At 29.4% G+C, this 23,077-nt stretch overlaps 2 protein-coding genes and 1 non-coding gene across 3 annotated transcripts; 2 read left to right on the top strand and 1 right to left on the bottom strand.

Annotated features, from left to right (window-relative positions):
- On the top strand, positions 4,778–7,369 carry LOC109354143. The gene is made up of 2 exons (XM_019596492.1): positions 4,778–5,174; positions 7,233–7,369. The coding sequence occupies exons 1-2, from the start codon at positions 4,845–4,847 to the stop codon at positions 7,314–7,316; spliced, it is 414 nt and encodes a 137-aa protein (XP_019452037.1). The 5' UTR covers positions 4,778–4,844; the 3' UTR covers positions 7,317–7,369.
- Positions 7,681–7,751, bottom strand: TRNAG-CCC. Its single transcript has one exon. It is a non-coding gene; the product is annotated as a tRNA-Gly (tRNA).
- Positions 11,172–21,101, top strand: LOC109355143 (protein disulfide-isomerase 5-4-like). Its single transcript, XM_019598114.1, has 15 exons — positions 11,172–11,288; positions 11,658–11,748; positions 12,715–12,809; positions 13,629–13,686; positions 14,275–14,459; positions 14,593–14,650; positions 15,076–15,116; positions 15,265–15,339; positions 17,150–17,206; positions 18,312–18,375; positions 18,519–18,662; positions 19,506–19,727; positions 20,194–20,346; positions 20,434–20,511; positions 20,593–21,101. Exons 1-15 carry the CDS (start codon positions 11,248–11,250, stop codon positions 20,671–20,673), a joined length of 1,443 nt encoding a protein of 480 aa, XP_019453659.1. The 5' UTR covers positions 11,172–11,247; the 3' UTR covers positions 20,674–21,101.

Raw genomic sequence — 23,077 nt, 5'->3', positions numbered from 1 at the left:
AGGCACAAATTATAAAAGTTGTTAAATGGACGGTATGAATTTTTTTTGTCTAAATACTATGCATCCTCTATCCACTATACGTAATCCTACTCTAATTATAGGTAGGACCATTATAGGTGACAAAATTCTCCCCAACTTTATTTCCTACTTGAATTTGTTTTATCTATATTTTTTGTCTAAATAACATGCATCCTCTGATCTATCCACTATACGTAATAAGTTCTGGAATGTCTCAATTCATTTACAATACCTTATTACATAGTTTCTTCTTTTTAAGTGATTAATATTACAAGTTATATTCTTTTAATAGATTAGCTTAAAAATCTTATAACCATAAAAGGGGATACATGTTAAATAAGACATGCATGTTCACTTTTATACCATGTGGCAATGCTAACTTGTATTTTACCTATCAGTTGTAACTTCTTGATTTAGTCAATACATTAGTATTTATATTTGTTAGGGAATAAAAATTGAATGCAATTTATATATTTTAAAAAGAGGATTGGTAGCTTTTGAAAGTTGGCTTATGAGGAAACCATAAAGTTTTGAATAATTCATGTCTCATTCTACCATTCAATTTTTTATCAAATTACATCTATTACCTTAAACTCGAATAAATTTGAAAATAAAAATTACTTTTTATCTTAGATATATATAAATACATTTTTTTTTATTTTTCCTTGAACTAAAAGAAGAGAATACTAAATAATAACTGTAAATAAATTAGTTTCTTATAGTTATATATGTAATTAATTACTACTTTTGGTTACTTTATAAGATATTTGTAGAAATTATCAATGCATTGATATGGTGGTATAAAGGTTCATTAAACCCTCATGGGAAAAAAATGAAAAATGTTCGTTTCCTTAGAGCAACACTTATTGAGGGTGGCAGTCACACATCGAAAGGAATTAGTTCATTACCCATAAGTAGGGGTGAGCATGATCTGGCCTTATTTGCTCACCCAATATGACCCGACCATGATCGGACCCGAGCAGGGTCGGGTTTCATCACGTCTATAGTTGGTTTCGAGTTCAAAAATTAGACTTGATCAATATTTATGGTGGAGTAGGGACCAAACATGACTTAGTCTAACCCGACACATGTTCACTCACTCATCATGTTTGTATGTGACTATATTCAAATGTGTATAGAGTTATGACAACTTTTTGGTTGAAGTTGTTATTGATTTTCTAAGTTTTTATCATATATACATGATTAATAATATATATCATTTTATATGTCAAATTATATATTCAGAATAATAAATAATATTGAGAAAGCTTTATCTAAAATGAATTTGTATTATATTTATTTGGGTCTATGATCGGGTTCAGGTTTAAAGGTTGACCTGATCAATTTTTTAGGTCGGGGATGAGTTCAAAAAAATGACCCGACTAATATTTAAGGTCGGGTAAGGAACAAGTTTTAACTCGTCTCAGCCTGACTCATGTTCACCCTTACCCATAAGGTGAGAGGATACCATTGATAGTATAATAAAATATTTTTAGAATATTTATTTTGATATTATTTATAAGACCATTTTTAAAGTTGTATGTACAATAAATGATTTTTATGAACAATTTTCTAAACAAATGACATGGGTTATTTATCTTAAATTATAATTATTTTTAGGTCATTTTTTGTATTATCAATGATATCCCTTTATTTTTATGGGTAAGAAATTAATCTATTTTGAAGTTTATGATTGTCTCTCCCAACAAGAGTCACTCATAGCAACCAAATTTTCAAGCTTGGTTATTTAGTGGGGCATTACATCTTTTGAATTCTAACAATATATTTTTAAATTTTTTGTATTGATGTTATTTATAAGACCATTTTGAAAGTTGTATTTACAATAATTGAATTATTATTGATAATTTTTAGGAACTAATTACATATGTTATTTATTTTAAATTACAAAATAATTAATTAATAATAATTTTGTGGAACAAATGACATAATGATATATGCTATCCCTACAATTTAGGCAGGGTACTTTGATGCTGCCAAAAAGTATATATGCCGGCAGCCAGTAAAAACTGTGGTTGGCATCAGTAACTAGAGTAAGGATCTTCTCCATTAATGGAGAGCATCTTTGTTCCACTAAATTATGACCTCATGTCCTTTCGACTTCTGTATACATATATACACACGTGTTATTATAGGAATGTGTTTTAGTTTGCCTATATTTCTATGGTTCTTTTATTTAATTAAAAATATTATTCTCAATTGGTCAACACAAAACTAAGAGAGGGTGAAAATGGGAACAACAATCATTCAAGTAAGACTCCTTTAAATAATTAACATAAATATTATTTGTTTAAGGGTAAAATTGTAAGTTTAATATAATTAAAAATAATATGAATATCATTTTATTTTGTATTTTCTTTATTTTTCACACAACTTCTCATTCCATTAATATAACTCCAACTGTTCAACTTGAAAAGTTAAATATTAGATGTAATATATACTTAATTAAGGACAACATTAAATCCCTCATGTTGGGGAGATAATAGGATATATTATGACGTAGTTTTTTTTTGTATCGTTAAAGGATATTTGTCACTTTTAGGTAATAAATTAATTCCTTTTAGATGCATGGTTCTCCATCCCAATAAATATTATTTTTAGAAATTGAACATTTTACACTTTGCTTATCTTAGAATTTAGCAGGTCCTATGCATAATATGTTCTTAAACAAATGGATACTATATCCACATATAGACCAAAAATTGGTCTAATAGTATAAAGTTTTATTAGATTTTTAGATTGATAGAAAATGTCAAAATTTTAATTCTTGAGAGTAACAATTATTTAGAGATAGTCATATACATTGAAAGAAATTAATTCATTAACCATGGTATTGTGATGTTTTTCATTATAAACACAAAGAAGATAATATTTATGTACTATTAGTGTAAAAATTTATTCGCAATCACCACATCATCGATGATAATTAAATATGAATAATTAATGATACAATGAAAATATATAAAACTCATACATTATTCATATATATATTTTTTTCAAAAACATATGGACACTCACAAACACAAATGGTCAATAACTATTTTTGTTCATTCTCAAAACAATTCCTACGTGGTAATTATTGTTATATTAATGTTTAGGGTGTAATCTACATGGTGTAAAATTAGTACATCATTGATCATTCACTATTTATATGTGTTTTTTTATATTCAAAATTAAATAATAATTAAATATCAACAATAAATTTATAGTATAAAAAACTAAAATAATTGCATACATTATTTTCCTCTAATGTTTATGTAAGTATGTAGAGTAGGGGTGAGCAGGATGTGATCCTACCTGTTCACCTGGTACGGCCCGATCATGATTGAATCTGGATAGAATCGGGTCTTATCGGGTCCATGGCTGAGTTTGGCTTAAAAAATTAGACTCGATCAATATTTAGGACCGAGTAGGGACCAAGCATGACTCAGCTCGACCCGGCTCATGATTACTCACTCATCATATTTGTATGTGTCTCTTTTCAAATATGTAAAAAGTAATAATATTTTTTTGGTAGAAAATATTATTGATTCTCTAAAATTTTCATCATATATACATATATCATTTTTATATATTAAATTACATATATTCATAATAATAAATAATATTGAGAAAACTTTATATAAAATGAGTATGTATGATATTTAGTCGAATCTTGGATCGGGTCGGATTTAAATATTGACCTGATCAATATTCAGGGGTCGGGTTAGCTTCAGATCTTAGATCGAGTTCAAGTTCAAAAAATAATCCGACTAACATTTAGGGTTGAATAAGAACAAGCCTTAAACCTATTAGAAGACAAGCTTTAAACCTTTTAGAAGCTCAACCCTCAATCTAGAGCATAAAAGCAAATTCAAAATATCCATACTACATTCTCTCTGCTGTCCTTATTAAATTAACAAAACAACTGCACATAAAAAGTAAATAAACCAGGACCCCAACGCATTATTCCATCAAATGATGAACACACATTCATTATTTAAGTTTTTTATTAAAAAATTAAAAATATTCTCATTCTCCTCATATTCCACAAGATAGTTCAGTACTTGAGGGGAGCTAGACTCATCCCGCTATGGCTAATTACAGTAATTGTATAATGGTTTGATTTAATTACCTCAAAATTGTGAGAAGTGAAAAACTATTTGATAAAGTGTACAAATAGAATAATATCTTATCATGTTAAATTCTCTTTAATTCTGATAAGATCGTTGACGACACATTCTTAATTAATTTTAAATAGGAATAAACATAATTAAAATTTAAAAGCTTGTCCATATAATAATTTCATTGTTATGTGACAAAATAAACCGTCTTGTAGGTTTATTTGGTACTTCAAGAAAAAAAGAGCAAGCAAGCAAATTAGTCTCCCATATATGACATACTAATTCGATTCAGAATCAGCTCAGTTGGTTAAATTAAAAAAACTCTAGAATTTTAAAAATACAACTTTAAATTAGTCTTTAATTTCTAGATCAACTCATTGGTATAAGACCACTGGATCCCTAAGGTCGAGTTTTGATTTTTGGGAGCAACACTTGTCAACACTTGTTGGGAGATATAATTATAAACCCTAAAAGAAATAAGTTTCTTAACCAAAATCATACATACATATATATATATATACATACATATATACATACATATATATATATATACATACATATATATATATACACATATATATGTATGTACTATATATATATTTGGGAGACTTGCCTCCTTAGAACTGGCCACTAAACCCCACTTATCAAAATCACTCTTCACCTTCTCTTCTTAGCTTTCTGTCAGAGAATAAAACTATATCCTCAATGAGTTCCATAATCAAAACTCCTTCTTTTACCACTGATATTTCCTCAGATTCCATAGAAGAAAGTGGTTGGACAACCTACTTTGAGGATTTCTTTAACAACCAGAATGATAACATGTCTTTATCTGGTGTTTCTAGCTCCTCCTCCCTTGTCTCTAATGCTACTTCTTTACCTGCCAAAAATATTGGTGATAATGAACAAGCTCAAGAGTTTTCTTTGAATAAAATAACTAGTAAGAGACCAAGTTTCAACAAGAGGAAGAATTTTATGACTGTTTTGGTTGATGATGCTTTGGAGGATACTGCAACTTTTCCTCTTAGTAGTCCCAAGGTTTATTTTTATTCTTAAACTCTCTTTTTTTTCAAAATTATTTTCAGTTCAGTGATATTTCCACCTCAAAATAAATTAATTAGGATATGTTTGAGAGTTTTGGAAGGATGGCATGGGTGGAAAACTTTTTCATATTGGGGTAATGAATTTTAGGGTTAAGAAGGGATAGTTGAAGAAATCAAATCTTTTATACCAAAAGTTTTTTTATATATTTATACTAAATCAATAGGATTTTGCTAATAATATATCTCATTTAATTTCTTGCTAATTGTCATATTAACACATTTAAGTATTTAACAAAATATTAATACTGGATTAATATAAAAACATAGAAAACTTTTGGTATAGAGAATTTTGATTCAATATTGAAATACTATTTTAAACATTTCCATTTTATTCCTCACCCCTCTCTACTCATCTATTCATCCAAACATAGTATTAGTCTTCAGTAAAAGTTTGTTATATCAATACTAATCATTTAACTCTTTAACTATAATTTATCCATGATATTTTTAGGGTTTCTATGGCAACCACTTTGAGAATCCAAAACATACAGTAGATGTAATTTTTTAGGTTCAAATGAATTTACATTGGCAAATTTACTTAGGTAGTACACTTTGACCAGAAATTTACTATAGTAGTGTAACTTTTGTACTTATTACAAAAGTGATGTATTTTTTGTAACTTGGCAACCCCATTGTCGTTTTCCTTCTTTTTTTCTTGGACCCACATAAATCGGCAACATCGGTGGAGTTTTTCTTTTTTAATATTTCCACCTAAATCGTCACTGGAGATGGAGTTTTCCATGTAACTTTTTTTATAGAAATCGCCACTCAAGATGGAGTTTTTCAATTTATTTTAATGTTACCTAAATCGTCAATGACATAGGAGTTTTTGACTTTGCCCTAATTTTTTTTTTATTAAAATCGTCACTCCTGAAGGAGTTTTTCATTTTATTTGAATATATTACCTAAATCATCAATGACATAGGAGTTTTTCCCCTATTTTTTTTACTATTGTTCACAATTTGACATAAATCACCATTGACATTGGAGTTTTTTCCCCAAGTTTTTTACTCATATCTTAGCCCTATATAATCATCCAACATTTCCATCTTCTTCTCCTAAAAACTTATATGTTCTCAAACTTCTTTCCCTAAATACATTTCTTCTGGAACTTCTTCCCAGCAATTTTTTATACTTGTCTCATTTGGAGCTTGATTAGAGGTTAGTAGAGGTTAGGAGAAGAAAAGTTCCAAATGAGACAAGTATAAAAAACTGATGGGAAGAAGTTTTAGAAGAAATGTATTTAGGTGAAGAAGTTTGAGAACATATAAGTTTTTAGGAGAAGAAGATGGAAGTGTTGGATGATTATATAGGGCTGGGATAGGAGTAAAAAACTCCAATGTCAATGATGATTTATGTCAAACTGTGAACAATAATAAAAAATAGGTATGTCATTGACGATTTAGGTAATATATTCAAATAAAATGAAAAACTCCTCCAGGAGTGACGATTTCAATACAAAAATTAGGGTAAAGTCAAAAACTCCAGGTAACATTAAAATAAATTGAAAAACTCCATATGGAGCGACGATTTCTATAAAAAACGTTACATGGAAAACTCCAATCTTCAGTGACGATTTAGGTGGAAATATTAAAAAAAAATCTCCACCGATTTTGCCGATTTATGTGGGTCCAAGAGAAAAAAAAGAAGGAAAACGGCAATGGAGTTTGCCACTTTTGTAATAAGTACAAAAGTTACACTACTATAGTAAATTTCTGGTCAAAGTGTACTACCTAAGTAAATTTGTCATTTACATTGATAATATATTTTACTAGGAAATCTTTTCTTTGGCTTTTTGGAAAGGAAAGTAAAATATACATGAACCAAAAACAAATATTGTAACTTCAAAACACAAAAAATCTCATTCATTTTTCATTTTCCCATATATATTCCAGTGGCGTACTCTTTCATACATGCATGTTAAATGTAGAAGTTGAGAGTATGATTTTATGCATTTTTCCAAATAACAAGTTGCATTTTGTTGTCCTTGTAGGAGAAAGGCAATATCAAAGAACAAAGAGAAGAAAAAAAAGAATGGAGTTTTAATGGAAGAGAGATAGTGACTGCACAGAACTAAAGAAGAGAGGCCTTTGTCTATTGTAGTAAACTATCTAGGTTGAATATTTGTTTTATGTTTATCTTTGTCTATCTCTCTTTCTTTTTTCATTTTTTTCCAAGTCTATGTTTCTCTCTCTCTATGTCTCACTCTCTTAGTACACTGCACAATGAAAAATCATGCTAGAGTGTTTTGCTACATATACAAGAATTGAAGCATTTTATCCAGAATCATTATCAGCTCCAGATTGCATATAAACGATCTTCACTGTCCATAAAAATAAAGTCATGCCATGGTCCTTAATTTTTTTATCTGACAAATTGATCCATGAAATTTTTGACTTCACTCAATTTAGTCCCATCTTCTACGAATTAAAAAAAAGCATTGCGCATCCAGGGAATCGAACCCTGGTCAGTACCGTGGGAGGGTACTATGATACCACTACACCAGATGCGCTTGTTATGTTACATCTATTAGTTGTTTTAACTTATTTCTAGACTTTCCACCAGTGATTTGCTTAAAATTGCAAATATTTCTTGGTATACCAAGTGCCAACAAATGTCTGCAATAACATTATGATAGGCATGCTAAATTGAAGGGATCATTATTTAAAAGCTATGATTTTTTCACATATGGCCTAACAAATAACAAACACCATGCATATCAGATATGACTGAAATGAATTACAAGGTCAATAAACTTTAAATAAGGGAATGCAAAATTTGTTGATTATTAAACTTATGAATACGTTTGATAAACTTAAACTAAAAATTAAATAAATAATGAACTCATGCCGAATATAATTCGATTTATCAAGTTCATAAACTAACTATATTTTTGGGTACATAAACTGGTTATATATAGTTATATACATATATAAAAATATTTTAAAATTATTATATAATAATAATAATGACACCTATGAAACTTCTGAAAAAGTTTTTTCTCTTTTGAAATTGAAAGTGATATATTACTTTTTAATTTTCATACAAATCCTCTTACAAAATATTTATTTCCTCATTACCAAATTTATTCATCATTGTTCGTCGTGCCACCGCCCACCCTCTAAAACCCTAACAACCATTGGATCATGTTTTCCAAAACAGAAGCCTAACACATGCAGAACAAGGAACATAAATACAAATCAACTTTCATCCTCAAATTTTCTAGTTATTGTTATTGTGTTTTCAAGTTGAATTGAATAATAAATTCAATGTGATACTTAAGTTATGAAGTTCTCTCACTTAATAGACTATGTTTTTGTGTTAGACTCTACTTATATATTTAAGTCATAACATATTACTTTTAAGGAGTACACATCTGCTGTGTCACTTCATGTGTCAGAAGATATGATTAACCAGAAAAATATTTAATAATTACAATTTTAACTTAAATAATTTTTTTCATCCAATCAAAGATAATGATAATACATCAAGTGATATAAAATATGGGACAGCAAATATACTCCCACTTTTTTCAACCAATTAGAAGATATGGGTCATGACGGCCATTTGCGACACAGCACAAGGCCCAGTTCTTTTATATATATATATATATATTTAGGCCCAATTTTTTTATATGAAGTTTATTTGCATGTCTATTATAATTTTCGGATGTATGACTGTCTCTTCTAACAAATGTTAATATCAGTAATCAAACTATTAACATTTTAATTATCTTGAAGATCTAATGAAATCTTATACCACTAAACCAACACCTTATTGAGTAATGTTTTTGTTATATTTTATATTACTACTTTTTTTGGATACCTGGTTATCTTCTTAGCATGTGAATCATTCAATCAAGATGAAATGGTTGTTGTTTACATGAACCCTCAAGCATTCATAATTTCATACATTGTATTTTTTTTACCATATATTATGCAATTAAAAACATTCCTTGAACAATTACATATGAGAAGTCAAGATTTTGAATTTAGAGTTGTTCATATTTAAAAATGGAATCTTGCTGCAACTTTTCAAATATATATATACTAATGTATCAGCTATCATTATGAGTTAATCTTGACTGCCAAATCCAATTTGGTATAATTATTAATTATGGTCATAATTATAATATTTAAATTAAATATAAGGGTATTATTCATATATGAATCAATATAGGAGATTGGCTGATTATTATCATGTTTGTAATTACTATTATTTTACCGACATTGTCTCCTTTGTAAACCCACATTTTATAATTTATTAATTTTTTATTATTATATTAATATTGACATAAATAGAATTTATATAGATATATATTAAATTTTAAAAATAGAATATATAAAATTATTATAAGTAATAATTTAGATTTAATCTTAGTGTGATAATATGAATATGATTTAAGATTAAATTTTTAATAAGATTAAAATAGGTAAACAAAATTATGGTGTGATTGCCAACATATCACCCTAACTTAATTGAAATGATAATGTTGTTGGTCATGTTACAAACAACAATGTCCCATGCTAGAGTCTTGTATATTCTTTTAAATAAAAGAAAACTTTAATAAGCAAATTCGACTCGTAAGGTATCTAGTATTTTATCATTTATATTAACTCATATATCATTTTTAGTTGTATTAATTTTGATTTCAATTCATTTGATAACTTTATTAGTGAATGAAATTATAGGTTATATGATTCGTCCAAAAAGAGCATGATAATATTTTTTCCTATATAACGAGATTGTTAATTAATTGTTGGATTTTTTTAATTATTTATCATTTAGTGATTTATATGAATTATTTATCTTCCCTTCTATAGTGATTTAATTACATGTTTAGTATAATTTTCATTTATATTAATGTAAGGATCGATTCCCAAATAAGTAAGATAAGATATTGATAACTATCAATATAACTTTTGGTAAAACTAAACAAATTATCTACTCTCATTTTAAATTTAAATGTAGGTGGCTTAAAATAAATATAAAACAAAAGAATTTTTTAAAATAATCATTTACTATTAATTAGTAATATTTTTAATGACATATGAACTATAAGTCAACCATTTTGAAAATTAAAGTGAACCATCATCATCTTAGTATGGTATAAAAGTTATACCAAATAAGTCAAAATAAAAAAAGGAATTGTTAAATATAATAATCGAAATTAGTTTATTCTTATTTTTTTTGTTTTCAAAACAACGCATCAAAGATTAAACCTTTTAGTTGTTCACAACATGATCAAATAATATATCATTATAATAATTGAGTTATATGTTACGATTAATAATATTTATATTAGCAACTTTATTATAATATATAATTTAATCAATACTTTAATTGCTTATTAGTGTTTAAATCACTATATCATTATTCTCATACCTTTACTATTTTAATAATCAATACTAAATTAAAATAATGAAATGAGCGATGCTCACTTTAAAACTTATTACTATCATCATTTGGACAAATTGTATGTTAGATAAACAATAATTCACTCGAACAATAAAAGGCAAAAGTTTTTTTTTGAAATGATTAAAGGCAAAAGTCCAAAATAGAGAAAACCCTTTTATGGTAATAAATGTTTTTAATAATAATTTAAGAGAAATTCTCTGAATAAAAATTAAAAAGTCAAAATCTATTTTTTACTTTGACTATATTCTAACCTATATTCGGATTAAAAATATCTATTCATAAAATCATAATAATTTAAGAATCATCTCACATAATTTAAAAATTTATGGTATTTATTTGTAAATCACAAAAGAAAAAAGTTAAGGGGTGTTGTTAATAGCATAATTAAAAATATAAAATTCTAAACTTCAAATCAAAATTTTAATTTAGTCTATCAGTTTTCTCCTCAAGTCAATTAATGTAATTAATATTAAATTATTTTAATATTTATTCATAGAGAAGAAAAGAGCGTGAGAGAGAACGAAAGAAGCTACTTCGATCTATAATCGGTCACTACGAATTTCAACTCTCTTACATTCCATTTTGCTATCATGGTTTCTCTAAGCAAACTCAAATCCGTTGATTTTTACAGGTCACAATCTTCTTCTGTTTTTTCCAATTTTTTTCTGAGTTTTTGGTAGTAATTTACGTTGATAGCTTTAATTTGCTCGTGTTGTTTTTGTGTTATGAATTGGCTTCAATTTTGTTGTCTTTCGATTATGATTTAGTGTGCAAGTGAAATGCAACATTATAAGAGAACAAGAACGGTAGTGTTTATTCAGTTTCTAATTGAAAATTGACCATGCACAATAATAATGCCTGAATGTATATAGCGCAAGTGAATGAAACTATGAAATAGTGCTTGGGGATAAACTTGTAAAATTGTGAATTTCTGTGTATATTTTTTTGATCAGTTATTCAGTTATTTAATTATGTTCATGTTGTTGACTTCTTTGAACAGAAAAATCCCAAGAGATTTGACTGAGGCGTCGCTATCGGGAGCTGGATTATCCATATTGGCAGCTCTCTTCATGACGTTTTTATTTGGAATGGTCAGTAGCTTTTTTTCTCACCTTCACATCATGTTTAAGATTTGTGAATTTTTGAACATAATATATGCTATGTTTGAGTAATGCTACACCATACGAACAACAATAACCAAAGCCTTTTCCGACTAGTCAAAGCTACGAGTAATTCTGCACAGATAAGAAAAAAAGAATTGCCAGAATTTGGACAAAATTCAGCTTGATTTAAGGTTGGTCATTAGATGGAATAAACTGCCATGGACCACTCACCCGTGTGAGAGTCAAAAAGCATGGCAAATCATTTTGTATAAAATTTTGGCAATTTTGTGTTTTGTATAAAATGACAGGGGATTAGAGATGTAAACTATATGGTTCAAGTAGTGTTTTTTTATAAGCATGGTTCAGGTGGTGTGGATGAAATGTAGTAATAATTCAGGTGATATTTGTGACCGGAACAAATTTACTGGACAACTATAAGACTTTTCATGTTGTATGAGGCTAAATGTTGGGTGTTAAAAATCCAACAAAAGAAACATGTAGTAAAAATGAAAATGTTGTGTAATAAGTGGACACATAAGATAAGATATGATTAGGGATAAATGCATTAGAAAGAAAGTTGAGGTAGCATGTACTGTTCACAAGATGATAGAATCCCACCTTAGGTGCCTTGGGCATGTGTTGAGAAGACCTTTAGAATTCCTAGTAAGGATAGTAAAACAGATCAAGGGTAGCCTAATAGGTAGAATCTCACCTTAGGTGGTTTGGCCTGTGCATAATTAATGCTTCAAGCCCATAGAACTATTGGGTGAGGGAGTGTGTTAGATATGTAAGACCGTTCGTTTGCCTTCACCCAACAGCTTAACCTTTTGGGGCATTTGATTCTTGACAAACTCGAATTTTTTAACTTATTCCTTTATTTAGTTTTGTCAAACTTCATTATTAGAACAAGTTGTTAATTTTCATTTTGACGTTTATCATGCTCACTCCTTTCAGGAACTAAGTACTTATTTGTCTGCCAGCACCTCTACAACTGTGATTGTTGACAAGAGTTCTGATGGAGAATTTTTACGTATAGATTTCAATATCAGGTAGATGTCTACGTGGGTATTTGCAATCTTTGGTTAAATTATAAATATAATGTTTCTCCAAGGTGATGGATGTGCATGTATTGCTTATTATTTACTAATATGTCCAAATATTGGTTGCGTCATGGCTGTCTTGATATGAACTTGGCATACAGCACAGAAATTGAGGTTCTCTGTATCTGTATTTGCAAATCGAGGCTCTTGTTAAGAATGCATAACTGTCCAATAGAGAGTTTATTAAGACCAGCTTGTTAGGGGGCTGATAATTGGTCTGTAGTTTGACTTTAGAAGAAATAAATTTTCTTCCAGGAGGAAGGGAGTTTAATAGTTTACTGTTCAATGCTAATCTAGTTCTTAAAGTATACTCTTTTCATGCTTCTCAAGCTCATTTTCGAACTGGTTGTTTGAAGATCTTATGATGAAATTGAGGCTGCTTCTTATAAGCTGAATATTGAAATTGGGAGTGGGATGTGGATCTTATAAGACGAATAAGAAAAAGGTTGGGAGTCGACATTATTATAAGAAGGGCATTGATGGTCAAAGTGCATCTGTCACCCTCACCTCATTAGTTTTTATGATACTTTCCAGTCCTTCTCAAGTCCCAACTCATTTAGCAACTGCAGCTAGTCATAATATTATTTGCTGTATGTTAAGCACTGTTGAATGTGCTAATTTTAGAGTAAATTTGTTTTCTATTCATCAAAATATTTTGAACACAAAATAAGCTAATCAAAACACACACCAAGTTAATTTCATGGCTATTTATATACTTTATCTTCTCTGTCCATTGTTGCTTGCTGATGACTTCAACTTATCTTGTAGTTTTCCAGCGCTTTCATGTGAGTTTGCTTCAGTTGATGTGCGCGATGTACTGGGAACAGTAAGTTTCTATTTCTCCGTTTGTTACATGTAATTATTTTTGCAATGTGTTTCTGGTTGAAGAAATTTCTGAGTGGTTTTTAATTAGTTAAAATTGTGTGCTTCACGCATTGACCTTAATGAAGATAAAAATGTTTAGTTTGTTTAAACAGTGAAAAAATCTCGAGTTATTATTTTTATTTCATTTCAATTAACGTATTTTAGACCTGGTCTGGTTGATACTTATCAAAGGAGCTATTCATTAAAACTTAGTGATGAAGTGAGGCAAAACATGAGAAAATGTTAATCCATGGGTCTCCTCCTTTCTGTAATATTTGGATCAGTGTTTCAGTAACCTGTAATTAACCACTGGAAAATGCTGTTTATTGGTTCCTTGGAAATCATTGGCACTTTATAAAGCTATCAGTAACCTTTATGCCCATTTATTAATTAAAATTGTATGTGCCAGAATTTGACTGTCAACCCAGGGCAGGACTTGTGAGGGATATAGAACTTCATTTATGTACATTGTCCATTTTTATATTCATTTCATACTTATGCTTTTATACCTTATCACTTGTCATCCTTATTTTTTACATCTTATTTTCAGAAAAGGCTCAATATAACAAAAACAGTTCGTAAGTTTTCCATTGATTCAAATTTAAGACGCATTGGTGCCGAGTTTCATCCAGGAACAGTTGCAAATGCTGTTAAGCATGATGATGAAGTAGATGAAGACTCTGCTGAAGGTTCTTTATCTCTCACGACACATAACTTCAATAAATATATTCACCAGTAAGTCGTCCAATTCCGAGGTTGATTCATTTGTTTTTATGCAATTTAGCCAAGCATGAGTTGGACAGTTACTTTCCCCCTTATTATATTTATTTATGAATAATTTAAACCATTTTTAATAATCATTTTTCAGGTTTCCAATTACAGTTGTAAACTTCTATGCACCTTGGTGTTCCTGGTGTCAACGTTTGGTAATTATTTTATACTGAGTCTTTATCTCCTCTTCACATCAGGAAATAAGAAAAGTACAATATCTATGTGGTATCCTAAATAGTTTGACTTTTCAGATTCTTTTTCAGCAGTGTTTACTGCCCTTTAAACACTAGGCATCCCTTAGGTACTAACCGGTATTAGTGGCAAAGGCCAATCCAAATGCTTAGTGAAGGTTCACCAACAGTTACCTTTTAGTAGTGACTAATATGAAGTGATGAATTAGAAGATTAAATAATATGTCGTGCAAAGAGTGTCAAAAGCTGCATACCATTTGTCCATATAAGATGATTGGTCAATTACTTGGTTATAACAAAATCACATAAAAGTTTCTCCCTTTAATGGAAAATGTTGAGATTGGCAGATTCTGAATTTGTTACTTGAATTTGTCTTATCTTTCCTTCAGAAACCTTCATGGGAGAAGGCAGCTAATATAATAAAAGAGAGGTACTTTATATTGATTCAGTTTCTCTCACATTTCTTATAATTATACTTAAGAAGGTCTACTCTCACTTTTCCTTTGAAATTGGTGGGTTGTTTTATCATTACTTCACTAATTCAATATCTATTATGTGTATGATTACATTCTATTTAGATATGACCCAGAAATAGATGGACGTATACTTGTGACGAAGGTAGATTGCACTCAAGAAGGTGATTTATGCAGGAGGTACTATATCTAATGTTTTACTTTTATTTATTTTTTAAGAAAAATATCCTGTTTCTTACTTACAATTAACTTTCTCGTTTTCTTATTTTCTTGCTTCCTATTATGAAATGAAATTGAGTTTTCTATCATTCTTAATTTTATCCTTTAATGTTGCATAGTTTTATCTGAAAAGAATTTGAGGTAACTATAAAGGCAACAATACTGGTGAGCTTCAAGTGAGAAAGAAAAAGGGTGAGACAGACTTTGTTTATTTTAGTGAACAGAGAAAGAAAAGAATGTTAGAGGAAAGAATGTACCATAAAATGTTAGGGTAAAGAAGAATAGGGGATAACTGTCATATACCATCTTTGGCTTGTCAATAGAGAACATGGACAGAAACTTGGCAAACACGTATGTTGGTTCCCCCAATTTGGTTCTCAGTTCTCACCATAGTGATCTAGTGCAAGTGCAACAGAATGATGTCTAATGGTTATTAAGAAGTGGGTTTGTTATTTTTTCCATTATTATAACTTGTGCTTTTCACCAGTTTGTCACACATTCACTTATTACCTTTTCAAAGTATATATATGATGCTAGTAACATTATAGGATTATCCAAACTCTGGGAAATATTGATATAAAATATATTTCGCATCTACCATGCCACAACAAATATCATCTAATAAGGTGACAATGAATGAATATTGTGACATTGATAGTTATTCCTTAATACTATATTATTATTTTGTTTGAGTTCACTAAAATAAAGCTTGTGTTAATTCAAATAAAATATACAGCAAAAGTTCTACAGTAAACAAATTAAGGACATATTTTTAAATTCACTATTTCTACTTAAATTAAGAATTTTTTGCAATATCTTTACTTTCTTTCCCCTCATTTTCAACCCAATTAACCATAACAAGGAAATGAAGTGGGGGGATTAGAATCAAGAAGCATAAAATAGATTTCTCTTGTTATGTCTTATCTTCTTAGATGTCAACATATGTGTAGCGAATGAAAATGAAGAGGAAATTTTAAAACGACTTAGTCACCATAATTCTTTTTGGCTGGGATGATGTTTTGAGAAGGGAAATATCATAATTTCAAATGATGTCAGTATGTCACTATATATTCTATCTTTTCTCAGCACTTTATCTCAACTTATGAATATATTGATTTTGTTAATTTAAGTTCCATATCATCCTCACTTTTGTTTCTACTACCTTGCTTTTTTCCTAATCCAGGGAATCTGACTTTCGTATAAGCTTCATTCTGTGGAAAATCACTGTCTTTGTAATTTTCTTCACATATAATGTCTTTCAAAAGAAATGCATTAAAATAGCTGATATAAAATGTTTTTGTATTTTTTTACCAGAAATTAGTCACTAGAAATTGTATGTATCCTTCAGTTTTCAGATTTTCAGTTTCTTTTGTACATGCTATGTCTTCTGCTGTTGCATAGGGAATTACATAGTGAATCTTATGATCATTTCATTAATCCACATTGACCGAAGAAGATAAACATAAGACATACATACTTTCTAAATTAAGCATGAAACTGAGCATTGTAATAGTCAGAGGGAGAAGAAGACCAATAAAACTGCAGGTGAAAAAAATTAAGAGTCTTATATTTTAATGCCCTTTCTGAAGGGATGATTTATAATAGAATAGTGTTCTTTGACCCATGTTGTTGACTCCACCTACTGTGAAAGGCTTTGTTATTGATGTTGTCCCTTTTTATTTTTCTTGGTTTGCTGATATTTCCATTGCGCTTGTTATTTTCCATCTACACTTCTTTTGCTATTCATCTATATATTGTTATCATTGTCCAGGCATCACATACAAGGGTTTCCTTCTATTCGCATTTTCCGCAAAGGAAGTGATGTCAGGTAATAATCTCTTGAGATAAAATCATATGGCCACCCCCTTCACCCTCTGTACCAAATGTTTGATGAACATATCCTACCTATATTGAAATAACAATCAGGTATATTCTATATAGGTATGGACGTTGATTCAATATTATTGTTCATAATATACAGACTGGTCATTTCAGATATTTCTTTGTCTCTGCTCTTTGAGTAATAATGAATATGTGATTAACTGATTATATTAATTTACTTATCACCCACATGTGTAATGCTACTCTTTTCCTTTCATAAATATTGAAATGGATAAGGGTGAGTCTTGGCGCAATGATAATGTTATTGCTTAGTAACTGAGATGTCATGTATTCAAATCATAGAAACAACCTCTCTGCTTGCAATGGTAAGGTTGTGAGGATGCAAGTGATGGGTTGAAATAGGTTGAAAGGCAATGTAAGGTTGTGTTTGATAGGCATGCTAGAACCGGTCGTAAAAGAACTTATGACTTCTGTTCTGTGTTTGACATATTTTATAAATAGAACGGAACATGACATAAAGGTTTAAAAGTGAGACGTCACCAAAAAGAACATAACAGGACTCTTTGTCTTGTTCTGATCTGTATGTGAAAGAACATAACAGGACTCTTTGTCTTGTTCTGATCTGTATGTGTTCCAAATGCTACGTAAGTATCATTTACTCATTTCGTGGGAACATATACGAATGAGTCGATTTAAACTCAAATTCTGCATTTTTTAAACAAAATTCTTTTTCAAATATTTGGTTGAATAAGAAGATGAGCTGGGTGTATTGCAAGAGGAGTTCACTAAAACCATTTGTTTAAAGACTGCTATATTTCCTATAGGCCAACTGAATATTGAAAGAGAAATGATTGATAAGTGATAACCCCTGTAGTAGTAAGTAAAGCTAACTTAGGGGAAGTTACCTGGAACCTAGTTGAACTTCTCAATGAATCAATTACGTGTAGATATTGTTGATTCTATTCCAATGTTTGGTTCTCCAGTGTATTTAATGTGAGCCATAAATATTGTAACACTTTTGTATATATTTATATAATTGCTTTTCTAAAGTTTTTTATTTTCTGATTAGTTGATTGCATTTTATATTTCAGAACTGAGCATGGGCACGAACATGAGTCCTATTATGGAGATCGTGATACAGAAAGCCTAGTCAAGGTTCATGCTATATTTAATTTAAATTAACATTATTTGCATCAATTTTAATTTAAAAATAGACTAATTTATGTTTTTAGATGTAATTACCTCTTACTTCTTTACCACCAAAGAGTGCAACAGGCTGACAAGTTTCTCTAATGCAGATGTTGGAGAATTTGGTCATATCTCTCCATACAGAACCTCAGAAGCCAGCTTTGGAGGATAAATCCACTGCAGCAAATAAAACAAAGAGACAAGCACCAACAACAGGTGGATGTAGAGTTGAGGGACATGTGCGTGTGAAAAAGGTAAACTCCCAAATGGTTGCAGTTTAATCTTCAACTCTAATTTATAGATTTTTTTAAAAGTTTTTTTCGTAGTTTTCAGATGTGATTATGAATTAAGATGTCCTAAGCTGCTCTGGAAGTAACTGATACATTTGCTAACTTGTTTTAAAAATAAATAAAGGGAAAAGTCCATAAAAACACTTTAAACTTTATGTTTTTTGCAAGAAGCCACCGTGAACTATTTTTCTTCCTAATTACGCCTTAAACATTAACTATTGGTGAGATTGGTTCCTGCATAAAGATGATTTTAAATTAATAACAATGAAAAATTCTAATTCATGTATTTTTTTATTCTCGACTCTTAGGTCATTATTATTTTATTTTATATTTGTATATAAAAATATTATTGTATTAATCACCTTTTAACTCTGAAATTTATTTATTCTCTTCTTCTCAATCAATAATGTATTTTGATGGTGATTTCCTTTGGATATCAATGTTGGCTAACCTGCATTGTTGCGTTGTTACTGTTGTGAATCTAATTGCAGCGATTTCCTTGTTGTCTATGAGTAATTTAACAATATACTTATACATAAACCAATTTTATCAATTGATAAAGTTTAAGGGGCAATTAGGAAGAAAAACTAGTTTATGGTGGCTACTTGCAAAAGATATAAAGTTTATGGAGGCTTTATGCACTTTTCCCATAAATAAAATATTTCTGTTGATTTAGTATAGGATTCGGTTGCTAATACTAAAATCACTGAAATAAATAAAGAGAGGAAAGTGCCATTCTGTTCATAATTTATTTTCCTAGATTTTAAATATATGGTTTTAAAATATAAGCTGTTTCACACTCTGCAGGTTCCTGGGGAACTGATCATCTCAGCTAGGTCCGATGCTCATTCCTTTGATGCTTCTCAAATGAACATGTCACATGTCATAAACCATCTGTATTTCGGAAGGAGCATAACACCTAAGACTATGCATGATGTGAACATCTTGTTGCCTTACATAGGTAGCAGCCATGACAGGCTGAAAGGCCGGTCATTCATCAATACTCGTGATTTAGAAGGAAATATTACTGTAAGTTTAATATTTATAAAAAACTAATTTAGGGCCAACATTACTATTTGACTTTGGCATGGACATGGTTCTTTTTTCCTTTTCTTGTAAAGCACATATGCTTCATATCACTCTTTAAGTTGCACCAAGTGTTTGCACCAATTTTTTTTTGGATTATCATATCTATTTTCCCCCTAATATCTGTTTGAAACACCCAGCAAAGAAGTAACAAAACAAAGGAAATCATTTAATTCTTCACTCATTTGTTACACGCTTTTCGTCTCCACTGAGATAAAAAATACTTCTCATAGATAGTCTGTTATCATTAGATGACAGTGATCATGGTTATTTCTTTCTGTATGGATGCTGATAGCTACTAAGTCATGATCATATCTGACATTTGGAGATTTATTGTATTTTGATAGAAAATATATGGAATATTTATTCTAACCAAAATGTTATACATTCATCTGATATCTGTCTGCAGATAGAGCATTATATCCAGGTAGTTAAAACAGAGGTTATAAGTAAAACAGGTTCTAGATTAGTTGAGGAATACGAGTACACAGCGCACAGTAGTGTGGCACACAGTGTTGACATTCCGGTAGCAAAATTTCATCTTGAGCTCTCCCCCATGCAGGTCTGTATATGGAGGTTAAGATTTGATTAAGTTTTTGCACCATGTTTAGTAAAAAGATTGGGTTTACAATGTTTGTTTTATGAGCAGGTCTCAATAACAGAAAACCAGAAGTCTTTTTCACATTTTATCACAAATGTCTGCGCTATTATTGGGGGTGTTTTCACGGTTTGTATTTGCTGTTATTCCAAATATTTGCTTCTACTGTTAAATTATTATATTGTTGACAAGTCTTTTCTGTAATTTCAGGTAGCTGGAATTTTGGACTCAATTCTGCACAACACTATTAAAGTTATTAAAAAAAAGGTTGAGCTTGGCAAAAACTTTTGATGGGCTGAAAATTTTGTCTAGCTTAGGGCTTTAGATTTTGCTATACCTGTTTTCACTACAGAGGTTTTGTAGCAGTTTCTTCTCTGAACTATAGGCATACTATAAATCATAGAAATACATTTTATAGTTGTTACTTCAGTATAATGAATCAATGATCATCATTACAGGATAATGAACAAGCTTTGTGATACATGTGATATATATGCCTCCATTAATTTCTTGTTGCTTTTGGGGCTGAGTTTTTATATATTTTTTCCTTTCTATTTTGTAGCTAGATGTGTAATTTTGAATGTGAAAGTAGGACCAAAGTGATGATAATGATGACTTGTGATTAAACTTAGCTCACATGATAGTTTTCTTTTCTTTTGAAGTTACTATTGGAAAATGCCCTTGCTATTGGGTCAAAAGGAGTTGGATTGCATAAGTAATTGTTATCTGCAGTGTTCCTTGTGATGAAAATTATAGGCTCCCAAGAAAGTACTCAAATTTAATATTAAAGGATAAATTTATCCATGATAAAGAAAAATCCATCCACGAAAGAATTATGTGTCTAAATTGTTCATTATGCTAGTCAAAGTTTATTCAAAGTTTTTAATGGAGGAGTAGGAATCTTGCAACATATGTTATAAATAAGTAGGACTGACAATGAATTGAACTAACTCGGTATTCGTTTGAAATTCGATTCGTTATTTAGCTCGATAAACTTGGTTCATGAACCAAATGAGCTGAACTTGAGATGGAAATTGAACTCGTTAAATAAACAAGCCGAACTTGAGTTGAATATAGTTTGACTCGTTAGGTTTATGAACTAGTTCAATAGATTTATATATATATATATATATATATATAAATTAAATTTTATGTTTATTATCATTCATATATTATTTTTTATATTTATTGTTATTATATATATAAAAATGATTATATTTATATATATAAAACCTTTTCAAGTATTTTTCAAATTTTAATTAATTATTTGAGTTGTCCAAATGAACCATTCGAACTGAACCAAACAGTTCGCGAACTTTAACCGAATCAAGCTAAAAAAATAACTCGTATCAAAATCGAGTCGAGTTTCAAATTGAGCTAATCCTTATCGAGTTGAACTGAGCTGAACCCTGATTCGACTCGGTTCAACTCGTTTCCAACCCTCTAAATAAGTGGGTAAAGGTCTGTAATTATTCACATTTTTTAGATGAGAGTCACATTGCAGTATAAACTATATTATATACCATAAAAACCAACATCGTCCAAAAAGAAAACGGAAATCAATTTAAACAAACAACAAAATTAGTGTTTAGGGCATACTTTTTTAGTGGGATAATGTTATTTAGTTAAGAATTGAGATCTTCTTTCCTATTTTCATATGTCTAACATATTATCGATAAGATTTTTGATAAATATGTATCAAATAAATATTACATTAATTTTTTGAAGTTAATATCAATAGACTTGTCAATATTTGATTACTTAGGAATAGAGTTATTTTGAGATAGTGATTTGTTTCATGGAGGTAAGAGGTTTTAAGCAACAACTCTCAAAACAATGATAAATATTATAATATCTATATACTATCAAGGCAAAAATTTATATATAATTAGAACATTATCTACTATTCATTTATACTAGATTCAATAATAATTAAATATGAATAGTGGATGATATAGTAATAATTGTATAAAACTCACACAAAACATACATTTTTTGTCTATCTGTATTTGAAAGATCTTGCTCCTTTTAACTAAAAACTAAATAACATTATCCCACTAAAAAAGTATGCCCTAACCACTATTCTTTTTGTTTAATTTGATTTCAGATTTCTTTTTGGACGACTTTAATATAGGATATTGGTTTTTATGGTATATCAAAAGTTCAACGCCGTATGATTAAAGAATTAATTTATTGGAATTTGTGGTTATTATTACCAATAAATATTATTCTCATAATTCTAATCTTAGACATAATATAATAGCAATTTAACAAATTCTTACCCATTAAACCAATGCATCATTGGTTTAAGATCTGCTATATGGGTACCAGTAAAAAGAAAAGAAAAAAGAACATCTGTTAGTTACTTGCAATAGGAAAAAAATGTACATATTTACACAAGAAGAGAAAACATTTCATTCTGAACATCTAAATTGAAACATTTAGAAATTTATGTAATTGTGAGTAAGTATCACGATAGCTTGTGTTTAGGTATAGTAATAGTAGCATATATAAATGTGAGTTTAAATATTGCTTGATTGTTGATTTTAATTATGAGAAAATGATTTATACATTAACTCGGTGTATGAGTTTTATACACTGTTATCATTCACTATTTATCTTTAATTATTATACATGTATTGATGTAATAATAGCATTGAGAAAACTTCCCATAACATTGACTCATTACACATTA

The sequence above is a fragment of the Lupinus angustifolius genome, chromosome LG08 (assembly GCF_001865875.1).
Source record: "Lupinus angustifolius cultivar Tanjil chromosome LG08, LupAngTanjil_v1.0, whole genome shotgun sequence".
NCBI lineage: Eukaryota > Viridiplantae > Streptophyta > Magnoliopsida > Fabales > Fabaceae > Lupinus > Lupinus angustifolius.
This window is presented reverse-complemented; position numbering and strand designations above follow the sequence as displayed.

Excerpts from the sequence above, each read along its gene's own strand:
- LOC109354143 (XM_019596492.1), top strand. The coding sequence starts at position 4,845 with ATGAGTTCCATAATCAAAACTCCTTCTTTTACCACTGATATTTCCTCA. Across the intron at positions 5,175-7,232 it reads TTCCTCTTAGTAGTCCCAAG|GAGAAAGGCAATATCAAAGA; the intron begins GTTTATTTTTAT and ends TTGTCCTTGTAG.
- LOC109355143 (XM_019598114.1), top strand. The coding sequence starts at position 11,248 with ATGGTTTCTCTAAGCAAACTCAAATCCGTTGATTTTTACAG. Across the intron at positions 14,460-14,592 it reads TTCAATAAATATATTCACCA|GTTTCCAATTACAGTTGTAA; the intron begins GTAAGTCGTCCA and ends ATCATTTTTCAG. Across the intron at positions 18,663-19,505 it reads GACATGTGCGTGTGAAAAAG|GTTCCTGGGGAACTGATCAT; the intron begins GTAAACTCCCAA and ends CACACTCTGCAG.